A 23,205-nucleotide genomic window follows, 5' to 3' on the forward strand; every position below is an offset into this window, starting at 1 on the left:
ATTTCTTACTTATTCAACATAATAAAGACCACATGACTCACATTACCAAAGGTAGAAATATTAAAAAATGGGATTGGATAGCACAGATTAGAGCCCGACCGATAAAGGATTTCTAAGGCTGATACCGATACAAATATTTTGTGATTTAAAAATCCGATATTCCGATATATATATATATAAAAAAAATTTCCAGAAACGTGTTACAAAACATACAACAGATTTCCGTAACATTAGTTATTTGTAGTTATTTATGAGTCCTCACTGAAATAATATGATAATGCAGTTTAAAAATAAACTTGATTGTTTTATTGTCACAACAGAACAGAGGAACATCAAAATTACTAGCTAATTCCGTTTCACTCTCGGCTTACACGTAACAGCAGCAAAACTGGACATGGTAGTCACAAATTTTGTCATGCTTATTTGAGTTAAGAGAACTGATGGGGATGTTCTTTTAATTGTTATTCAAGCAATGTATTTCTCGTGACAGTTGCCAACTTACCATGAACACACTTCACCGATGATCTCAGTCATGGATAACTGGTTCGCTCTGCCCGACTCTGGCTGGATCAGCTGGTTGTAGGGTTTGTGGCATTCTAAACACGAGTGTTGCCAACAAGGATGTTGTAGAGTGTCCTCTGGTGGACAAACTATGCAACGCCAACACTCATAACATGGTTGAAGGGTGTTTCGTCCGTTTTTATTTTATTTTTTAAATATTCATTTGTCGGCCATTATAAATGCCGATACCGATAGTTTGGAAAATGCCTGATATCGGCCGATAATATCGGCCAGCCGATACATCAGTCAGGCTCTAGCACAGATATCTGTTCAAAATGCACTTTGGACTGCACAGACGATTATTTTCATCCAACTTGGGACTGTCTATCAGTTCACTGCCTTTGGATAGCAGTGACTGAGAAACTCTCCACTGTCTTGGATCTGCAGGATCCTATTATCACTGGTCACCTGCTGGGAGACATTACATAAATCACCTTCCCCAATAAATATAGAAACCCATTGCTCATTTGACTAATTATGGCCAAGTAAATAATCTTTCAAAACTGGAAATCTTGGATCTCACTGGATCAACCTACTTACGAGAACAGTCCAATAGAAAGAATAAAATCCTACAGAAAAATATAATTTATCAGTTTATAATTACATTTGGAATATATTCTCAACTAGTCAGACAAAACCTAACCCAAAACCAAAGCCATGCATATGAAAACTGATCCCAGCCATGCAAAACATCCATACCATAAATCCTTAATGTCTGCATCCATTTAACTTCTCATTACCTCCTTTTTCCAGACCACTATCCAAAATTATTATGCTCTCAATCATCACACACACACACATCTGCCACACTGCGACCAATACAAATTTTATTCTGACATTCTCTTGAATACACAGGCATCACACACATTCACCCAACAAAGATACACACATTCAACTCCACTCCCCTCCTTCCTAGCCTTTTCCCTCTATCTTTTCTCAACGTCCTGAAACTTTCCCTCTAACCTGTACTTATCATACACACATTTTTGCAGAAATAATGCCTTCTATGTTCATAATCAAACTGTGGAATCGATAAAAACTTGACTTTTGTTCTCCATCTCTATCCACTGTCTGTCTTTCTCCTTCCAATTTCTTCCATCTATCCACTAGATGGCCTAAGATGGCACTACGGAGTACAAGATTCTCCACTCAGACAATTGGAAACCTCATCCTACTCCATCCATCAGTAAGAATAAAAATGTTGCCTAAGGACGTCCATTTCCATCACCAGCTGGAAGAGGGAAGTCAGTGAACAAGACTAAACCTAACATTTATAAAAACTTAGAACTACCTTGTGTGTGAACATTTGTGCCTGAGTCACGTCCGATAGATTCTCATTTTTAATTTTGTATGCCTTAAACTAAACAAACAAATTCTTTGTTTTCATAACTGAATAAACTTTCTAACTTCAAACAGTGGTCCGGGGACCTTTTTTCCTCTGAAAACAGCTTGTTTATTCAGTTATGGAAAAGATATATATTTCTGAGTTTGTATTAGTACCTCATTAATATTGTAAATATTAAGATTATTAATATTAAGTATTAACCACCAGCGAGCCACAAGCAAGTTTGTCTGCTGGCTGATAAACAAGAGCGAAGATAAATCAACTTTTTAATCCCAAAAGTTAAAAAGTAATCCCACAGCTGTCCTCCCGTCAGTAAACGGGTCCAGATCCTGACTGACTGATTCTTCTCTAGTTTTGTGTTCTGCTACTGTCCTTGTCACTACTTGTAGCATGAGGCAGTACCTGCAGCCCAATCAGGTTGCACAGGTAGTCCAGCTCCTCCAGGATGGCACATCCATACGTCCGGTCGCAAGAAGGTTTGCTGTGTCTCCCAGCACAGTCTCAAGAGCATGGAGGAGATACCAGGAGACTGGCCATTACACAAGGAGCGCTGGACAGGGCCGTAGAAGGGCATCAACCCAGCAGCAGGACTGGTATCTGCTCCTTTGTGCAAGGAGGAACAGGAGGAGCACTGCCAGAGCCCTACAAAATGACCCCCGGCAGGCTACTGGTGTGCATATTTCAGAACCCTTCATGAGGGTAGCATAAGGGCCCGACCTCCTCTAGTGGGACCTGTGCTCACAGCCCAGCACCAAGCAGCCCGATTGGCATTTGCGAGAGAACACCAGAATTGGCAGGTCCGCCATTGGCACCCCATTCTCTTCACAAAGGAGAGCAGGTTGAACAGGCGTGACAGAGACTGGAGACGCCGTGGTGAACATTATGCTGCCTGCAACATCCAGCATGACCGGTTTGGTGGTGGGTCAGTGATGGTCTGGGGAGGCATATCCTTGGAGGGTCGCACAGAAATCCTCAGAGTGATTGTCAGACCTTACGCTGGTGCAGTGGGCCCTGATTCCTCCTGGTGCTGGACAATGCCTGGTCTCATGTGGCCAGAGTGTGGAGGCAGTTCCTGGATGATGAAGGCACTGATGCCATTGACTGGCCCTCTTGCTCCCCTGACCTAAATCCAACTGAGCACCTATGGGACATCACCAAGTACCACCACAGACTGTCCAGGGGCTCACTGATGCCCTGATCCAGGTCTGGGAGGAGATCCCCCAGGACACCAACTGTCGACTCATCAGGAGCATGCCCAAACATTGTCAGGAGCGCATACAGGGGCCACACACACTACTGAGTCACATTATGAGTTGCCATGATAAAATTCACGCAAGTTGGATCAGCCTGTGATTTGAATTTCTTACTTTGATTTTCCATGTGATTTCAAATCCAGCCCTCAGTGGGTTGTTGCATAATTTTTTTCTCAACAAATTATGCAATGTTCATCGGTAAAGATTTTCAATTTGAATAATTTGTGCATCAGGATCTGATGTGTGATTACAGTGTTCCCTTATTTTTTTTGAGCAGTGTACTTTTCCTAGAGCTATTCTTAGTGACTACGGGGGAAATAGATGACTCAAAACATTCCTACAATAATTGACCATATTTTTTATAGGTATTCACACCAACTGCAGGGAGTATTGATTATAAATTATTTACATCTGTAATTTCAAAAAGAATTGAATGCTTTCTACCTGACTTAACAAACCAGGACCAGACAGGGTTTATAAAATGATGAAAAAAGGACTTTTTGCAGATGATATTATGACCTACTTCCAAAATCTAAACTCAACACTGCCCAAACTTATGACAATGTTGGAGCATTATGGTCAGATGTGGGGTTATCAACTAAACATCACAAATACACAGGTACTCTGTACCTTAATTATACACCAAATTTCTCCAATAGGCAGAAATATAAATTGAAGTGGGAAGCCAAAGCCATAAAATACCTGGAATAATATGGAGTGTTAATTACTCAAGTTCTAAATGCAATAAACAGTAGGATACAGAACGATATAACAAGATGGTCATCACTAGTACTGGACTTAAGTTCAAGAATTGAGACAGTGAAAATGAATTTATTGCCAGTTGCTGCATCTCTTCTTATCATTACCAGTCAGAGCCCAGAATCTCAGTTTACAGCATGGGATAAGCAGACACCCAGGTTGATCTGGGCAGGAGCAAGACCATGGGTAAAATTTAGGACCCTCCAGCTTAATAAGGAAAACAGCAGCCTAGCGCTGCCTAATCTCAGAGCATAATATTATGCTGCCCAAATGAGATACGTTGTTTTTTAGTGTCCCGAGAACACCAAACTAGGTGGAAACATATTTAGCTTAATCTGGACTAGACCCAACCTCAGGTCAGGCTAGGTAGGTATCCTGGAGAAAATTCAATCTTAAAAGATACATTAAAAATATATGATATATGTGATTGTAAAAAAAGAATGCAAATTGGAAGGTAAACTTCTGATTTGGCCCTCTCAGACCACCAAGTTTAGACCTGGGGAGATGGAGAACACTTTTTTAGGGTGAAAAGAAAAAGGAATAACAGTTTTTTGCAGACTCGTGGAGGGTCAAACCTTTAAGACTTGAAATTTTATTTAGAAAATGGGGGCCTGTTCCGATATTTTAATGATACAGAAATTAAGAAAGGGATTCAGCAGACGGTAATGAGGTGCTTGAAGTGTTGACTGGTGCATTGGCATTCTATATGTAGCACCCAACAGTCTTCCACTAGCTGATAGCCAGAGACATAATTCCAAAGATTTCATCTGAACAATTCATGACGTAGTATATAGTGTCATTGTAATCCTTGACCATCAAAACATAGGGGTAGACATCACCGGTTCTAACATGCTTCACATATGAAATTGAACTTGAAAACTGTCCTTTCAAAACCCTGGACTGGACCTCATAAAAGTGGATACTACATTGAACGCTAGAATGAAAAAAATGCATGCTTTGTGAAGTGAAGCTAGCACTATGAGAGTATATATTATATATATAATATTATAGAAAACATCATGATATAAATTGGTTGGTGTGCTGCACTCTCCTGGCACACAACACCTCTAGTGTTGGCTGTATTTATAAACCCATTGGGAATTTTGAGTTTTGATCCTTTGATCTTGCTGAAGTGGCTCAGTGTGGTTGAGTGTTGAAGCTGCAGAGCAGCGGATTGAGTTAACAATGAAGTCAGCGACTTCCGGTTATGGCGACCACCTGAGAGGACGTGCTTCACACCGCTCTGCTGTAACTTCTCTAATTTCTGCAAAAAATTACTCTTATTGGGTCTCATTCATGAAACGTTAGTAAATTTGTGCGTAGATGTGCACATAAAAGCCTACGCTACTAAAAACCTACTCCGGATTCATGAACACCGCGGGAAACTCAGATCTGATAGTAAACACCTGTGTATGATCGTGAATGCCAATCCATCGTAGAGTGACAGCGCGCTCCCGGTAATCAGCTATTAGCATAAATCCCCGCCCATGAATTGCCAATGACCACCATATAAGGAGGTGTAGATGCATCCAGTCGACCTCTCAGTCATGGCGCAAACGAAGAAAGGGAGAGAAAGAAAAAAGAACTTTGCGGAAGCGCAGATAGAAATACTTTTGGGTGAAGTGGAATTAAGAAAAAAAAAAGTATTTTCATCTGTTAGCAGTGGTATGACAGGGACAGGCAAAGCGAAGGCCTGGAGGGAGGTGACAGATGCCGTCAATATTATCTCTGTAGTCCAAAGAACCATGTCCGAGGTGAAGCGTAAATGATTTGACATGAAACTGGAGGCAAAGAAACGCATAACCTCACACAAAAGAAATATATCAGCCACAGGAGGAGGAGGCTCACAGTCGCAGCTATCACCTGCAGACGAGCGCATCGCGGGGATAACTGGGGAGACCTCTCTGTCAGGAATTATACCTGGCGGAGACAGCGACATGCCTCCATTGGAGCCTATATTTTTATTATCATCATTCAACATGTAGAAAGAACGTGTAATCTATTGAGTCGATTTACATAGATAATTCACAATCATGAACCTAATCTGGATCTTAAACCTGCCAATTGCCAACTACTTTAACTAAATGTGTTATATTTTTATCATATGTTTAGGCTATATCACGTGTTTCAAAGGCATCTGCGTATTGTGTACATAACAGAGCGCAATATGAATTTAAATTGTAATTTCCAATAGTGACAAGCATTATTTATGTGCGTTCTTAAATTTACACAAGCACTACGCGTGGTCAGCAGCATGTGTAGATTTTGTTAGTAGCTACGAAAAGATCGGAGCTACTAAAATATTGATGAATGCGAGATGCACGTAAATTTCCGTCTGCGAACAGTTTACACACAAATTCGTTCTGCTCACGTTTCATGAATGAGACCCATTGTCTACAAAACGTCACAACACGGTGGTTGAGTGGACACGGAGATGCGGAGGAATAACAGGGCGAACAAAGGAAAGATTAATTCGCCTAAACAATTGAAGCTACCAGTCTACCAAGCTAGCGGGACAACTCCGAAAGCTAACCGCGACGAACACATGGCGGAGAAAACAGCCAGCGGAGACGAGGAACAAGGGAGCCAGAAGACGGATGCGATACTGGCTGCTATAGGCTCCATGAAAACAGAATTCTCATCGAGATTTGACGGTGTTATGACGGCAATAGAGAACATGAGAAAGGAGATAAATGACTGCAATGAACGAGTGTCCCAAATGGAACAGCGGATATCCAGCGCCGTAGACTGGAGTCGCAAAATAAAAGTCTGGAAGACAAACTTTTGGATCTGGAAGCCAGATCTCGATTGAACAACGTGAGACTAATAAATCTTCCAGAGGGGACAGAAGGAAAAGACCCGGCAGCTTTTCTAGAAAAGTGGATCCCTGAAGCACTGGGCGCAACACTACAGTCCTCAGTGGTTTTGGAGCGGGCGCACCGGATCGGACCGATGAGAGACGCCAGGGCACCACCGAGAACACTAATAATGAGGTTTCATAACTACAAGGACAAGGTGGAAATTATGGCAGCTGCTCGGGCAAAAAAGGAGATCCTGTACAAAGACCAACAAGTACGGCTCTATCCGGACCTGGCTGCAGGACTGCATCAGCTGAGAAAACAATTCGACCCTGCTCGTCAGGAACTTCGCAATTTAGGAATCCGGCATGGACTGATTCACCCGGCCAGGCTATTGGTGACTCATAAAGACCGAACCTACACGTTCAAAACTCCGACCGAAGCAGAAGAGTTCATCAAAAAGATCCAGAAGGATGCTGGAGAAAACTAAACCAAACCACAGGTGATATGACAGAAACGACAGTGTATGAGACAGAGTGTAAAACATCATTTACTCGATATGGTGCTGGCTTTATATAACTGTTTAAATACTGAGCTACAGAAGAGTTATAAAAAATAATTTCACTATACAGCAGTAGATAAGACGGATTGAGAGACTTTTAAGTTTAAGAAGAAGATAAAAGGTGGACTGACTGATCCTCACTTAGTGTGGAACAGTTATCACTAGCCATATCAGGAAGTTAATATGGTTTCGGGGGAATGTCTCTTTAAGCGAGACCAGGGGAAATGTTCAAGTTCAGTGTGTTTTTTGTTGTGTTGGATGGTGGTTCAAACATCCAGGTCTTACATGCTTCTCTGTAAACCTACTTTTGTACTACGGGTTAATCTGATTTTAATTTGTAAGGGATGTCTCAGGGAGTAAAGTTAAACTTTATCTCTTGGAATTGCAGAGGCCTGCAACAACTTAAAAAAATTAAACAAGTCATGAACAAAATTAAAGATATTGACTCCAAGATAGTGTTTTTACAAGAAACACATCTTTTAGATGAGGATAACAGAAACATTAAAAGAAGATGGCAAGGAAGTGTATATACAGCTTCATTCTCATCCCGAGCCAGAGGTGTGATGACACTTATACATAAATCTGTCCCATTTCAAGTCAAAAACGTAATAAAGGATAGATTGGGAAGATAATTAATAATCCAAGGTACATTATTAACAGAAAATCTTAATTTAGTGAATGTGTATGGACCCAATATAGATGATGCAAATTTTTATGTAGATCTGTTCCTTACTCTGTCAGCGTCAGGAGGATCTTATATAATAGGAGGAGATTTTAATTGTACATTAAACCCTGATATGGACAGATCCACAGGAATAGACCAGTCACATAATGGATGCAGAACAACTATTCACCACTTTATAAAAAGATCTGGGGTTGGTAGATATATGGAGAGAATGTAACCCACAAGCTAAAACCTACTCATGTTACTCCAGCACATTTCAAACATACTCAAGAATTGACTATTTTTTAATCTCCTCAGAACTACGGTCCAAAATTCACAACAGTTTCTACGATAGTATTGTGATCTCAGACCACGCACCATGCTGCTTGGTATATAAAGATGACAGATTGACAAAAGACCCACCTAGATGGTGTTTTCAGCATAAGTGGTTACAAGATGAAGAATTTGTAAAGTACATAGGAAAACAAATAGAGGAGTTCTTCAAAATTAACACTACACAGACAACAGCATGTATAAGGTGGGAAGCGTTTAAAGCCTTTCTCAGAGGACATATAATAAGCTATACAGGTTCAAAATCAAAAAAGGCACGAGAAGAGATTAAATTTGGGGAAAAAAATGAAGACTCTTCAAGAAAAATTTTATGAAAAAAACAACCCTCAACTGGAAAAAGAAGTACTAATTTTGAGGTCTGAATATGACAAACAGTCTGCTTTTAGAGCTGCATCTAGTCTTCTAAGACTAAAACAGTCATTCTATGAACAAGGTGATAAATCTGGAAAACTAGCATGGCAAATAAAACAATTAGAGACCAGAACAGCTATTACAACCATAACATCCAATGGGAATGTTGTGGTGAACCCTATAGAAATAATTGATGCTTTCAGAGATTATTATAAAAAATTATATGGTACAACTAACACTATTAATGTACAAAATATGAATAGATTTTTAGATGGATTACCTATTCCTTGCACCCCAGATAAATATAAAGAAGATTTAGATACAGATATTACCAAAGAAGAAATCGGTAACGCCATAGATAATTTGAAATCGGGAAAAAGAGCAGGACCAGATGGTCTCCCGATTGACTTGTACAAAAAATTTAAAAAACATACTACTAGCACCACTTTTAGAAATGTTTCGAGGCATTTCAGAGTGGCAATCTTCCATCTTCGATGAATAAAGCTCTAATTACTTTACTGCCAAAACCTGGCAAAACCCCTAATAAGTGCGAAAATTTGAGACCAATAAGCCTCCTAAACTCGGACCTTAAAATAATATGTAAGCTTCTAGCAATTAGATTACAGAGAATTCTGCCAAATATTGTAAATAAGGACCAAAATGGATTCATATCAGGAAGACAAGGTTTCCATAATGTCAGAAGAATACTGAATATCATTCACTATAATGAAGATAAACCAGATACAGCCCTATTATCATTAGATTCCGAAAAGGCCTTTGATAGGGTCGAATGGCCTTATCTTTTCAATGTTTTAGAAAGATTTGGTTGTGGAAATATCTTTATTAAATGGGTGCAGGTCATATACAATAACTCTACAGCAGAAATTCTAACGAACAGAAATATTTCAAAACCAATAAATATTAACAAAGGATGCCGACAGGGCTGCCCTCTCTCGCCCTTGTTATTCACATTAGCAATAGAACCGTTTGCTATAGCAATACGTTCTCATCCACAGTTTTGCGGAATTACAGTAGGACCAGTAGAGCACAGAATCGCCCTTTATGCGGACGATGTAATTTTACTTATGTCCAGCTTAAGTAAATCAATCCCAGCTCTGATACAACTGATAAGATCATTTGGCGATATCTCAGGGTATAAAGTGAATCATACCAAATCCTCTATATTACTACTTAATTCAAATGAAAGGAAAAATCCAATAGCTGAAGCAATTCAGTTCAATGTTGTGGATCAATTCAAATATTTGGGAATACGCATTGTACCCAGGTTAGAACAGGTAGCATGTGCCAACTATGAACCTTTAATGGCAGAAATTAATGAGTCAATCGACAGGTGGATGTCGTTACCAGTATCCATAATGGGCAGAGTTAATATTTTAAAAATGAATACTTTGCCAAAGTTGCTTTATTTATTCCAGAACATCCCGTTACCGCCACCTACAGATCTATTCTCAAAAGTCAAAAAATTATTTGTTTGTTTTCTATGGAACAACCGTAGGGCAAGACTACGCTTGTCTTTATTGTACTTACCATTTGACCGGGGGGGCCTAAAATGTCCGAACTTGATGTGGTATTACTGGGCTGCACAACTGAGGTCTATTATGTTTTATTTTTCCATGGATAATGCCCCTCACTGGGCCGAAATGGAATCTTATGGCTCAAATCTATCTCTCCCTTCATATATTATTCAGACACTGTACAAAAGCTTTGTAAACAAACTAAAAATCCAATTGTAAAACATATGATAAAGATTTGGTATGAAGTGAAGAAATACTTAAACGAACCACAATCACTATCGCAATTTACCCCAATTTGGGGTAATCAGTTCTTTGTACCAGGCAGGGCAGATGCAACATTCAAATTATGGTTAACTAAGGGACTTAAAACAATTCAAGATCTGTACACAACAAACTCAGATAATATGATGTCCTTTGAAGAACTAAGAGCTAAATATCATCTTAATAGAAAACATTTCTTTAAGTACCTTCAGCTTTGAAATTATGTTAAAATAAATCAAAGCAATGTACTTTCTAAACCCTGTAGCACAGAACTAGAAAACATTGTAACAAAGAATTGTCTAAGAAAGGGTGCAATATCAGAACTCTACAACTTGTTGATATCATTTTCAAGTGAGAACTCAACATATAAGCTAAGGGCCTGGAAGGAAAACATACAAACAGATATTTCCAAGGAAGAGTGGGAAGCCGCATGTGCCAACACTCATTCTGCATCCATAAATGCACGCCTTAGAATAATACAATATAAATGGTTAATGCGGATGTATGTGACACCGATAGAATTGAATAGATATGACCCGAATATACCAGACATATGCACAAAATGTACAGAAGATAGAGGAACACTATTTCACTGCCTTTGGCAGTGTAGAATAATTATTAAATTCTGGGAAGAGATAAGAGTAATAATCGAAAAGATTGTTTCCAAATCAATATCATTGGATCCTAAGCTTTTCTTGCTGGGCCTTTATCCAGAGAAACATAACTTCAGTAAGTATGAAAAAGCATTTATAGATCTAAGCTTGTTAAATGCCAAAAAATGTATTGCACTACTATGGAAAAGAACCCATCAACCAAGTACCAGTCAATGGTTAAAACAAATGTTATCAAGCCTACCGTTGGAAAGTATTACTTATATTCTGAAAGCCAAACAGCATGTATTTGAAGGTATATGGAAGCCCTTTATTGAATATGTCAAGAACTCAGACTTAACAGAAAACCAAACTGATGACTAACTGTGGGTATGGCAATCTCCAAAATTGTGAATGTTAATGTCTTTTTTGCTATTACAGTTATCATTATTATTATTATTATTATTATATATATTTTTTTTCTATTACTTTTAAAAGCCCGTAGCTTATCATTATCATTACCATTATTTCACAATCCATTACATTGTGTTTATAATCTGTCTAATAACAAGAGAAGCATATTGTTCGTTTTGTGTTTCTATTGTGATTGTTTTGTTTTAAGCTGTGTTTTTGCTGTATTTGGCAGCTAATCTATGAGAAATGACATATGGCCATGGTTAGGCTATATATGTCACGATTGTTTGTACTGTGATTATCTTGTGCTGCTATAAAACTCAAAGATATTGTGGGAAAAAAAAACAATGAAGTCAGCAGTTATAAATTCATTTGAACTTTACATTTAAGACAGAGTAAGAAGAGACCAGTTGAAAAGCCACTCATCCTGACACTGTGCCCCCACCCCCAGGTGCAGGGGTGTCAGTGTAAATGCCAATTGGTGTGATTATGTCTTAGATCTGCAAGCTTGTCCTTAAGGAGCCAACGGTTTTCTTGTAATTCCATGTTCCATTTTCTAGTGTCTGTAAATAAACCTTTGTATACATACATGGATATATTTTATGTTCTAAACATGATTGCCATTCATAGCATTATTCATTTGAATTTACAATGTATATCACTTATTAATTACTAAGTAATATCCTGTTCAATTAAAAAGGTTGTTTAATATCATTCAGTAGCAGAGAGCCATTTTTAAATCTGTAAAGCTCAACCTCAAAACAGTTTTATAATAGACCCTTTTCACAACAGATGTTTTGACTCATCAAAACAGGAAAAGCACAGGTGAAATTTCTAACATTAATGATGGCTGCATTCCAGTTCAGTGAGCTTTCTGTTCTGGTATTGTGCATGCTCACTTAATAGAATGAAGCCATCATTAATGTTGTTGGTCACAGCTGTGCTCTTCCTGCTTTGACAAGTCATGTCTGCCATTCGAATGGTCTATTATTTAAAAAAGATTTAGAGTTAGTAAAGTTTATCAAATGAAAGGTAAAGGAGTAGGAGTGATGCATCGCACTCATGACATTACACCAACAGCTCCCTTATTACAAGACCTCTTTAAACAAAAGCCCCCTTAATCCTTGGGAGTCTCTTCTTCTCTGGCAGTCACTTGAAACACACCTTTGCTGAGTTGACCCCCAACAGTGGGGTCCACTGGGGGTCAAATCTGCCTATAAGGCAGGATGAGCCAATCAGAGCATGCTTGGTGAACAGAACTTTCATGCAACAAGATTACTGAACATTTGTGTCCTGACAGTACTGAGGAAACTGATCTCCCTGCACACCTAGGAAAAGGGTGCATGGAACTGGAGAGAAAAAGGCAAAGAAAGAGAGAGAGTGACATAGAGAGAAGATAGGGGCCCAGAAGGGCTCCTACGTGAGAATGAACACAAAGAGAAGGCCCTTGGATTCATGACAAAGCATCAACGCGATGTGGTGCCTCCTCCTCCTTCCCACAACCCCCTCAGGTATAACAAAAGACTTTTCCAGGGTTGATCAGATTGATGTTTATAGATTAATAAGGGTGGGCTACACTAGGAAGTGCTAGATTCACACTAGGATTTCCTCTTAATTATAATTATTAATAGAATTCAAACCCCTCCTTTTTGTGTAACAACTCTAAGCTGTTGAATGATGCCAACAAAATTAATGTTTTAAGGTTCCCTCCACAAAGTAATCTATTGTGTTACTGAACATGCATTTACATCTTTGCCTGCTTACACTGGTCCAGAACCCCACAACTCTTTGTTTAGTGTCTAGTCTGTAATTTAGTTTAGTGTGTTTTGGTGAGGTCTGGTTTGTCAGCAGATTAGTGATTAAATGCTTGTCCATAAAGTAGTCATCCTAGTTTTCTGCGATTTTACCGGCAGTCTCTGAATACATTCCGATTCTGCTTTGCTTTACCTAAATTGTAGTTTATATTTCCCCATCATTAATATGTGCATTGTCAATAAGATGTTTTGTGGGTGTTATCATGCAGACTGTGAAACAGTATCACAAGTTGAATGATTTAAAGTAGTCTTTGTCATAACCCTTATAAACGCCATATTAATATTTATATTTGAGCTATAATTTGCGCTAAAACTGACTTATACTTCCTAAAAAAAGTCACTACCTTAGAAGTGCTGCATGCGTAGGTGTAAGCTGATTATATCCATATAGAGATTGTCTGATTTCCCTGATTTCAGTGGATTCATTTAAATGTAGCATATTTAATCACAGATAGGGCTGGGTATGAAAGATTCATACTTTTAGATACCAATATAAATATTTCTTTACCGATATACACCAAACACTGAAATTCAGCAATGAATGCATGGTAAGTATTCAGAGATTATTGTTTATTTTGATAGTTCCTGATTTAAATCACAACTGTGTTGATGTTAAACTTGAGGTAAAGTTTTTTTTGCTAAGACAAACTACTTTGATTTGTTTGGCCAAGCTTGTTTGATGAAAAAAAGGGAGCCCACTCCATAAAAAAGGTATTAAAAAAAGTATTGTTTTGGTACTGGCACTAAAACTTGCATTTGCACTTTTACTGAATAATTTACACCAAAGCCATGTTCTGTGCATAGGCACGTAATATGAGCTCAAACCATAAAGTGATTATGTTGCATCAGTTTACCTGCAGAGGCCCTCTGTATCACTAACACACCCACCTTGGTCAGTTTTGGTGGCAGGCTTCCAGTTCTCTGCGCTGATCACAGGCAAGCACACCTGGCCCTTCTCATCAATGTTGGGGTGATAGATTTTTGTCTTGAATGTGATCTTGGGAGGCTTGAAAGGGTACTCAGTCGGGAAAATGATTTCGATCCTGAATGCACCTTTGTCATAAGGAGGGTTGTCCTGGAAGTGAGCAAAGGAGGTTTTGTCAAGGAAACTGTGGGCCAACAAATGTCAGAGAAGTTAAACAAGGAACACTTACTTACAGGAACAATGAGCCCTTGCCATGACAATAGGTTTGATTCCTCAACTTGAATGTTTCTGAAGTTTTTCATTCCAGATCTGCGAATCTCCTCAAGTTCCTGAGAGAACCAACATATAATGTAGATTACAGAAGTGAAAAATGTCAAGAAAGGAGGTCATATCCTGAGTATGTGTTGTACTGAATAAGAGTTCTTGAATCAATATTGTTTTTTCTGTTTCTATCTGTCCAAGTGCTGCCATTTTGCACATTATTTCCATTTCAGAGATTTGGAATTATTTTACTCTTTACTCCACTTCATCAAGGTTGGGTATAGATAACCGAAATTGAACTGGAACCTGTTCCAAGTGTATGACCAGGGATTTATTAAAATACATGCTTTATTGCCTTTCAATTTCACTAATTGATTCCTGAAGGTCTTTTTCCTCCCTGGTTGTGTCAATGCACATAAATGATGAATAGTAAATGTATTTATAGAGTAGTGCTTATAATATGGCTAAAGGGGAGGTAGTAAAGTTCTTGCTTACCACTGAAGGGGTCTCTCCAGCTTGCCTTGCAATATCATACTACCATGATGTAAGACAGCTAGGGTTCCCATCATTTTTGCAGACTAGTGACTTAATTAAAGGTTGGTCTTTGTGCATGCACATTGGAGAATGAAACTGAAGCGATTGTGTTAACCTTGTCTCGTAGACTCTGCCATGTGTCAAAAGAAGATGCAGCATTCAGAAATTGTGCATACCATTTTAGGACAAAGGATCCAATGTTAAAGCAACGCAGAAACTGGCATTCTGTCACTGTACACGTCTGCAGTTTCCCAGCATTGCCAGGAACAACTATGGTGGAACATGACTGGTCCTTGGACCACCGTTGCTTGGTTCTAGGCCATTTGTTTTGTTAAAGAGCTAAAAGGTATCACAGTCTAAGTTTAAATGACTGTATGTGATACTAGGACGCAGAGGAGAATATATATAGAATCACTTTTCTATGCCTTAATTAGGGGTGGGCGATATGGCAAAAATATCATATCATGATTTTTTAAAAATAAAATCACGATTTCGATTTTATCACGATCTTAAATCAAAAAAAGAAAAACAGACAATTTAGGCAAAATAACCTTTCTAAACAGATTTTAATTTAAATAGTTGCAGTTTTGCCAACATGTGCAAACAACGTAAACATACTAAAAGGTAAACAACAACACTCTGATAAAGTGCACTCTTGCAACATAAAAGGTAGCTTTCAATAAACATGAAAGTAAAATATCAATGAAGACATTACTGTTTGTTTTATTCAGCATTTTAACAGGATTTAAGTATATCAAAACACTAAATAGCTTATTGAAAAGGGTCAAATAAGTCCGTCAGTGGTCGGACTATCCGATGGGGGGGGTGGGGGGATCGCGGGAATTTGAACACTGTACAATTAGCGCATTTACCGTTTATAAGCGGCCAAGCGCGACCTATCCATGCGCCCGTGTGTGTGTGTGTGTGTGTGTGTGTGTGTGCACACCCGAGAGAGGCGGCAGGTGGAGGGGCTAACTGGCAGAGATGAGATTTTTTTTAAAAGCGACCAACTCCTGCGTTTGGCTTTCAGCCATGGCTCTCCATGCGGCTACCGCTACACACATAAACAAGGAGGCGGGTAAGAAAGCGTGTCACTGCCCGTAATTCGCTATGATTGGTCGGTCAGGTTGACGACGTAATACGTTTGGTGAGTCGGTGCATCAGCATAGAACTGCAATTTATAGAATGTGCCCTAGACGATCCCTACGATCTCTGCACTTTGGCAGATCGTCTACACATTCTAATCCTTCACGATCTAATATCGTCATATCGCACACCCCTAGCCTTAATATAGAAAAGTGATTCAAAGTTTAAACACTTAATGGAACTATGGAAGCAAACAGACCTACACTTTTGGCTGTATTGCTTTCAAGCGACAAAAGCATCACCAACTCCTGCATAGCTCCAATTTGAATTTTGAGCTGCACAGTGCTCCCTCAGGATGGTTTAAATGCACAGCATGTTGTACATTGTATGATATGTGATTTAATGAAGCTCAGAAGTTTGAGAGGTCCCTGTGAATGATCACACTAGCCACAAGTGGTTACAGTGAACTCCTTCAGGGGGGCCAAGAGTTTAATCATATACTAACCACACTTTTTATGCTATTTCGAAAAGATACTATTGGCTAATGTACGAAGTTAATGGAGGTGGGCATTGAGTGTGATCGAAAGGTCAACCAATGAGAAGAGCCATAGATAAATCAGGCATTGTCATCCACCATTAGAACTGGCCCTCAGGGGCGATTGTACGTGGAGACCCTTCAGCATAAAAACAGGAGCGAAGAGAGAACTTGTTTAGTTCGCTTCCGTGATCGAAGTCACTCTTAATTAGTGTTGCTGTCTTGTAGAACCCAATAAACTCCTTTGTACCAGACTCTGCACCTCTCCAGTGATCTTCTTTGAGCCCATTTCTTGATTCCAGCCTACAGTGAAGACTATTTGGTGAGGTGTTGGACCAAGTACCAGGACCCATCTGGCCCATTTCCTGGTACCCTGGGATTCAACATAATTTGGGAGCCAGCCAGGAGATTGAAAAGGGCCCAACACCAGGGTGGACCTGACTGCACCTCAGACTATCAGTGGCCACCAAACCAAAAGGTAAGAAGACCACTTATTTCTGCTAATGCTGAATGTGTTTGAGTGCAGTGTCAGGACTCTACCCAGGTTGAAGGTAACTAAAACAAATTGCTAAAGCTAACTAAAGGTTAACAAATTGCTGGAGCTGCTCAAAGAGATATAATTGCCAAACACTGAACTGCAACTTAAACCACTGGTGATACAGACTCTGCATTTTTATGTAATATTTTTTACCATGTTGCAGAAAGATTGGATGAGTGTTGAATGTGATTATAACAATTTGGATTGTTGGATGTCATTGTGTTCTGGGTGGAATAATTTTGGTATTTAGCAAAGCGCAGCCAAGCACAAGGCTGCATAAGATGGTAGCATGAATAATTTGGGAAACCGATTGTTGAGAATCCGTGATAAAGAGTGTAAGCAAGTTCGAAGTAAAGTTGTTAGATTAAGGATTGTTTGATTAATGACTATTGTTGAGTTGATGGTTGTTGTAGAAAGTGGATGATTGCCTTGTGTAAGGTTTGCTGAAGATTAAAAGGTCTCTCACCTTTACCATCTATGGTAATCTAATGAAGTCAGTTTATGAGATTAGCATAACAGTTGAAGGATCAATTGTGTTTAGACATTGGATTTTTGACAACCAAGAAAAAAGACCAGGAAATTTAAGTGCTTGGTGTGCCAAGACTGAATTCCAGTCCTGTTTTCTTGATAATAAGGAGGTCCACATAACGGAATTTTGCGTCTCTCAGACTTTGGTTTTGAGATAGTCCTTGTTTTATTTTGCTCAATGTTAAGGAAGTGTATCTAGAAGAGGTGGGTGAAGAAACGAGGACAAAAAATAACAAAGGTGCTTACAGCCTCTGTGGCTACTGTTCTTGATCCTGCATCGCATCAGCTAGGCTGCCTGAGCATTTCCGTGAGGGAGAGGTGATACCGTGGGAGCGAGTGCTACGCTGGTTTTGGAGACCCAAGGCATTGGGTTTGGTGTTGGAGCGACTGTGCAGAAAATCCCTACGCAGCGGCGACAATTCACCTTGATCAATTTGTAGAATTAAGAGGAATAAACAGGGAGGTTGCGACTCCACAATTGCATCTCTGTCATTCCCAGGAAAGTTGAGGGCAAAGCAGGTAAATTCGGCTGCATTACCAAGGTCCCAGAGGAAGACAGGACAGAGAGATTAGAGTACAATCCTTGGGGGGGAAGAATAAATCAGGTGTCACAGCTACGAACATAGGACTCAGACGATCAGCCAGAAATCCATAGAGCACTAGCTAGCAGTGCTAGACAAGGCTACATGGGGGCTGGACAGGGAAAAGAAGACAGGAGGGAGACAGCACCAGTGGAGTTAATACTGCAACAACACCCTGGTCGCAAGAAGCAAATCCAAAATTGCATGAAAAAGTGGCATAAAAGAACAACAGGAAAATTCCTTTAGCCTGAAGGAGGCACCTTCCATATGGCATGCTGTGACGAAGTGGAGATTGAAATCAGGCACATGGATGTCAAAGATACTAAAGCAAACAACAAGAAGAAGAACAAACAAGCTAAAGGGGAGGAGAGTGCTGGGGCTGTGATCAGCCCAGCCATCGACAAAAGGGAGTGCCCAACCAATCCTTGGAACTCTATTTTTAACGCGGAATATCGTGGAATTTGACACAATTTCACTGAAATACTGTTTTCGTGTGGAAGAGGAACGTATGTCTGGGGAAAACTGCACGGAGGGAAGCAAATCTGGGTGGCACAACAAGCCCCCTCCACAGACTGAGCCACTCCCCCTTCAAAACAATGTAAGCATGGCTAAGCGGCTGCCCACAGCTCTGTCTTCGTCGGCGAAAAAACTGAGAAACTCGACATTAACCCCTCAGTACAGAGCCGAGCAGTTCCCGAATGACTTGTATGTGAATTCTGCCAACACTCAGTTGACTGGAAGCGTAAAAATATGTGCAATGACCACGTACTGTCCAAAAGCCATGTGAGAAACAAGGAAAAGTACAATAATAACTCTAGCAAGGCCACGTCCCTACAGACGTGCATTACTGCTGCTACATTCAAGTCATTGGACTCCAGAAAAGAGTTTGTTGAAGATGTGTGCTGAGGCTGACATCCCCTTGGAAAAGATGACAAAACTGCGTCCGTTTCTAAAGAAGCACTGCAAACAGGGAGGAGCCCTACCTGAAAATGTTAGCAGCCTTCGCCAAATTCACCTCCCCCGAGTGTTTGAGCAACATATCTCCTCTGTGCTACAAAAGATCTGTGGGAAAAAGTACTCCGTTGTTGTTGATGAGACTACTGATGCAAGACACTGCAGCGTCCTAAACATCGTCATTGGTAAGTTAATGTGAATTTAACAGCCTGTACAATGGTCAACACTCATGTATCATTTTGTTAAGTGAATTGTGTGCATGCATTGACCCAACATCGCCCCTAAGGTGAAATCATATCTGATGTAACCTCTTGTCATTTTTTTTGTTCAGTCATTGATAACATAATTTTCACCTTTTATTGCTACATGTTTAACAATGTAATAGGATAACTGAATATAGGTAATTAAAAATAAATGATGATTAATAGCTGATGCATCAGAATCAGAAAACAACTGATCCCATGGGGGAATCTGGCTGACATGCACATTCAATAAGATTAAAAAGGATTACTTTCTGGACATGTAAATCAAGATATCAAATTGTAATAGAAGTGGAAATATTTCCTTTCCCTATTTTTTTTCTTTTCTTTTTTAACTGATCTTTTTAATTTACATTTTCAAAATAAAAGAATCAAATCAAAATCATGTCAGTACAGCCACACAATATTTTTATTATTATTATTTTTAATCTACATCAATAAATGAAAGGAACATTTAAAACTACATGTGCAAGCTAATATTTTTTTCTTCTTTTATCACAGGAGTTGAAAACCAATACTTTCTTGTGGATGTTGTCTTCATGGATAGATGCAACTACTCAACAGATTCCCAAGCCATACTAGCCTCCCTCCATAGCAACAGTCTGACAGACTCCAGCAATGGAAAAGCAGATCGAAGCCTACTCAACACTGAAGCCCATGGCTAACCCATCAGCAGAGCTCAGTGAGCAGTGGATGGCCTATCAGCAATGTGATTCCAGGGACCCCCTGCCAACTGATATGGAGCTTGCAAACTACTGGAGAGGCCTGAGTGCAAGATTCCCAAGAGTTGCAGAGATGGCTGTGCCCTTCATCTACTTCCCAGTCAGCTCTGTTGATTGTGAGCGGAGCGTCAGCAAATACAAAACTCTTCTCACAGACAAGAGAGAGACACTCACTGAACTCACCACAAAGAGGCTGGCAATCGTGTATTTCAATGGTGATGTTGCTGATAGGTGGGAAACTTGGAGAGAGTAGCTCACAAGAACTAACTAGTCCTACAGCTTAAATTAAAGCTGCAAGCAGTGATGAACGGGCCATCGCAGTCTACGCGCGTCGGGACGTGCTGCTGTCGGGGCATGCTGCTTACCCAGCCCCATTGCCCAATTATTGTGTACGCATGTCTTAACTGTCTGTGTTTGGGTGGGCTGCTCCTGCCGGTAGTAAATAATGTACGCTGAAGTCCGAAGAACTCCCTGCAATCTACATGAAGAACAAATAATGAGACAACTACACTGCGTGACCCTACAGACTCTTAACCAGAGGTTTGTATCCATTAGCAAGACAGCACTGCCCTCTGTTGGAGAAACCCTGAATTTACAATCAAAAGTGAATGCAGGCAAGCTGTTATTTAATCATTTAGCAATAAAAACACCACCTATTGGCCTATTTGCACCAAACTGTCATCGGGCCATGGAACACAATTAGCAAAAGTTTTGTGGTAATGGGACCGTATTTCGGCAAGATATGCAAGACCGTCTCTTTTGAAACAAAATGTACAGGAAGTTGTTATTTAATAACTTGAGTATTCTTTGGAAGATCAAAAATCTTTTCACAACTTTTTGTCAGGAGGGTACACAGATGCTGTGTGCAAAGTTTGGTGCAAATCAGTGAAATTGCCTGGGAGGAGTTAGCAAAAGTATGTTTGTGACATTTTGCGAATGGAAATGTAGCGCGAAAGTGGGCATGGCCTGCATCACACAATTCAGCTCAATTCAGGGAACACGTAGATATAAGGTTTAAAACTGTGCAACATATTATGTGAGTTATTGGCCAAAAATGTTTTTGTCTTGATAATAGCACCACCTGCTGGTGATTTTTGGTGTGTGAGTTACAGGGGCCAGTCAATACCACCCCTATGAATTTTGTTTACATAACTGTTATGTTGTGGGCACAGTGACAAATAAAAAATTAGACTGCCACCACAGCGCCACCTAGTGGCGGATCGGTAACACCTTCGTCAGCTATCCTCAGGAGGGCATTGGCAATAACTGTACCAAGTTTTGCGTTAATCCGACCAACCGATGTTGAGATGTAAAATACTTGAATTTAAAGAGCGCCACCTAGTGGTCATCATCCACAATTTTGCACAGAGCCTTAGGGTCTCATGTGGAAGTAGTAACCTGAGTTTCATGTCATTCGGACAGACCAATGTGGAGATATGCAACACTTCCTGTTTGGAGCAAAATCTACAGGAAGTTGTTATTTAATAGCTTGAGTATTCTTTCGAATATCAAAATTCCTATTACAACTTTGTGTCAGGAGCGTCCACAGATGCTGTGTGCAAAGTTTGGTGCAAATCGGTGAAATTGCCTGGGAGGAGTTAGCAAAAGTAGGTTTGCGACATTTTGCGAATTTGCGAAAAAATTAGGTAACCGGAAATGGGCGTGGCCTATATCACAAGATTCAACACAATTCAGGGAAGGTGTGGATATAAGGTTTTTGAATGTGCGACAAAGTATGTGGGAGTTATGAGCCAAAACGCACTTTCCTTGATTATAGCGCCACCTAGTGGTGGAAGTTCACGTTGACCATAGTTTATCAAATTTTTCGCCAAGCCTAATGTGTTTGCCAAATAAAATCACGTCTTCATCCATGTTCAGGCAGTGAAAAATGCGATCATTTCGGACAAAGAAAAACTACCGAGAAAAATAATAATCATACCAAAAACAATAGGGACCTCGCAGGTTTCCTGCTCGGGCCCTAATAACTTGTTTAAGTCACTTCTGAAGAAGATTAAAATGTTTGGTTGTTGTTTTATGACAAGTCAACTAAAGTTTCATTACTTGCTGCTTGTTTTTGATGGACTTCAATGTACTGTATGGTATGGTATTGAGGAAATGTGTTGTTTGTTTGTCACCTCAATTTCATTACTTGCCGCTTGTTTTTGATGCACTTTAATGTACTGCACGGTACAGTATTGAGGAAATGTGTTGTTTGTCACCTCAATAAATTTAAATTAATTTCTATTTAATGTGTGTACATTTTAGTCATTTACATTAAAAATACACTGTTTTTGGTAGTAAAATAAGAGTAAAAGGTTAAAAAAACGGAATTCCAAAAATTAAAACACAAAAAACGGATTTTGGGAAAAATAAAACAGATTTTATAGGGCCCTAGTATCCAACTTGAAATGATCCTGGCTCACATGGGAACCCTGGATAAGAGAAAAAAAGTGGGAACAAGCCACAGCCCAACGTTGCCATTGCACTGTACAGTGATGTACAACAAGGACCAGAGTCACACGGATTATGAGTTATGTTGGGACGAATTTTTCAACAAAAAGACATCTCATCACAAGTGAAGATACCTATATAAGATATATACTTGGGCCCCCAAGGAGCTGCAGCAGCTGTCAAGCTCCCCACAAAATTGCAAGAATGGTTCCAGGTCCAAAACTCAGTACCACATGTCTCTCTACTAATAGCAGAAGGACATGTATCCAATCAGCTAGGACCAATGGTGAAAGCTGTCACCCACAAACAGGAGTGGAACCCCACTGAAAATAAACTCATTCACATTTCTCCTGACAGACAGTACCTCAGGATATCAATAAAGGTCAGTGCTGAAGTAATGACGGAAAAGGTTCTGGTGGAGGGAGGGCCACACATGCACGTCGGTGACAACAGAGCACGAGAGGCACCTGTTGGATCAAGTCCCTCACCAAGTGTGGTCAGCCCATTAGACAGAGGTGGGTCAACTCAGCACCGCCAGCACAGATCAAAGTAAAACCAGGGGCCAGACTGCC

General features: G+C 39.9%; 1 protein-coding gene across 1 annotated transcript in view; it reads right to left on the reverse strand.

Moving 5' to 3' along the window:
- Nucleotides 1–23,205, reverse strand: part of LOC140995925 (ubiquitin-conjugating enzyme E2 L3) — a 52,144-nt gene that overhangs the window by 7,347 nt on the left and 21,592 nt on the right. The window contains exons 2-3 of the mRNA XM_073466090.1: nt 14,417–14,512; nt 14,147–14,333 (exon numbers count right to left, since the gene is read on the reverse strand). Coding sequence (XP_073322191.1) covers nt 14,147–14,333; nt 14,417–14,512 — 283 coding nt within the window. The remainder of the gene's footprint in view (nt 1–14,146; nt 14,334–14,416; nt 14,513–23,205) is intronic.

Source organism: Pagrus major, chromosome 5 (assembly GCF_040436345.1).
Source record: "Pagrus major chromosome 5, Pma_NU_1.0".
Taxonomy (NCBI): domain Eukaryota; kingdom Metazoa; phylum Chordata; class Actinopteri; order Spariformes; family Sparidae; genus Pagrus; species Pagrus major.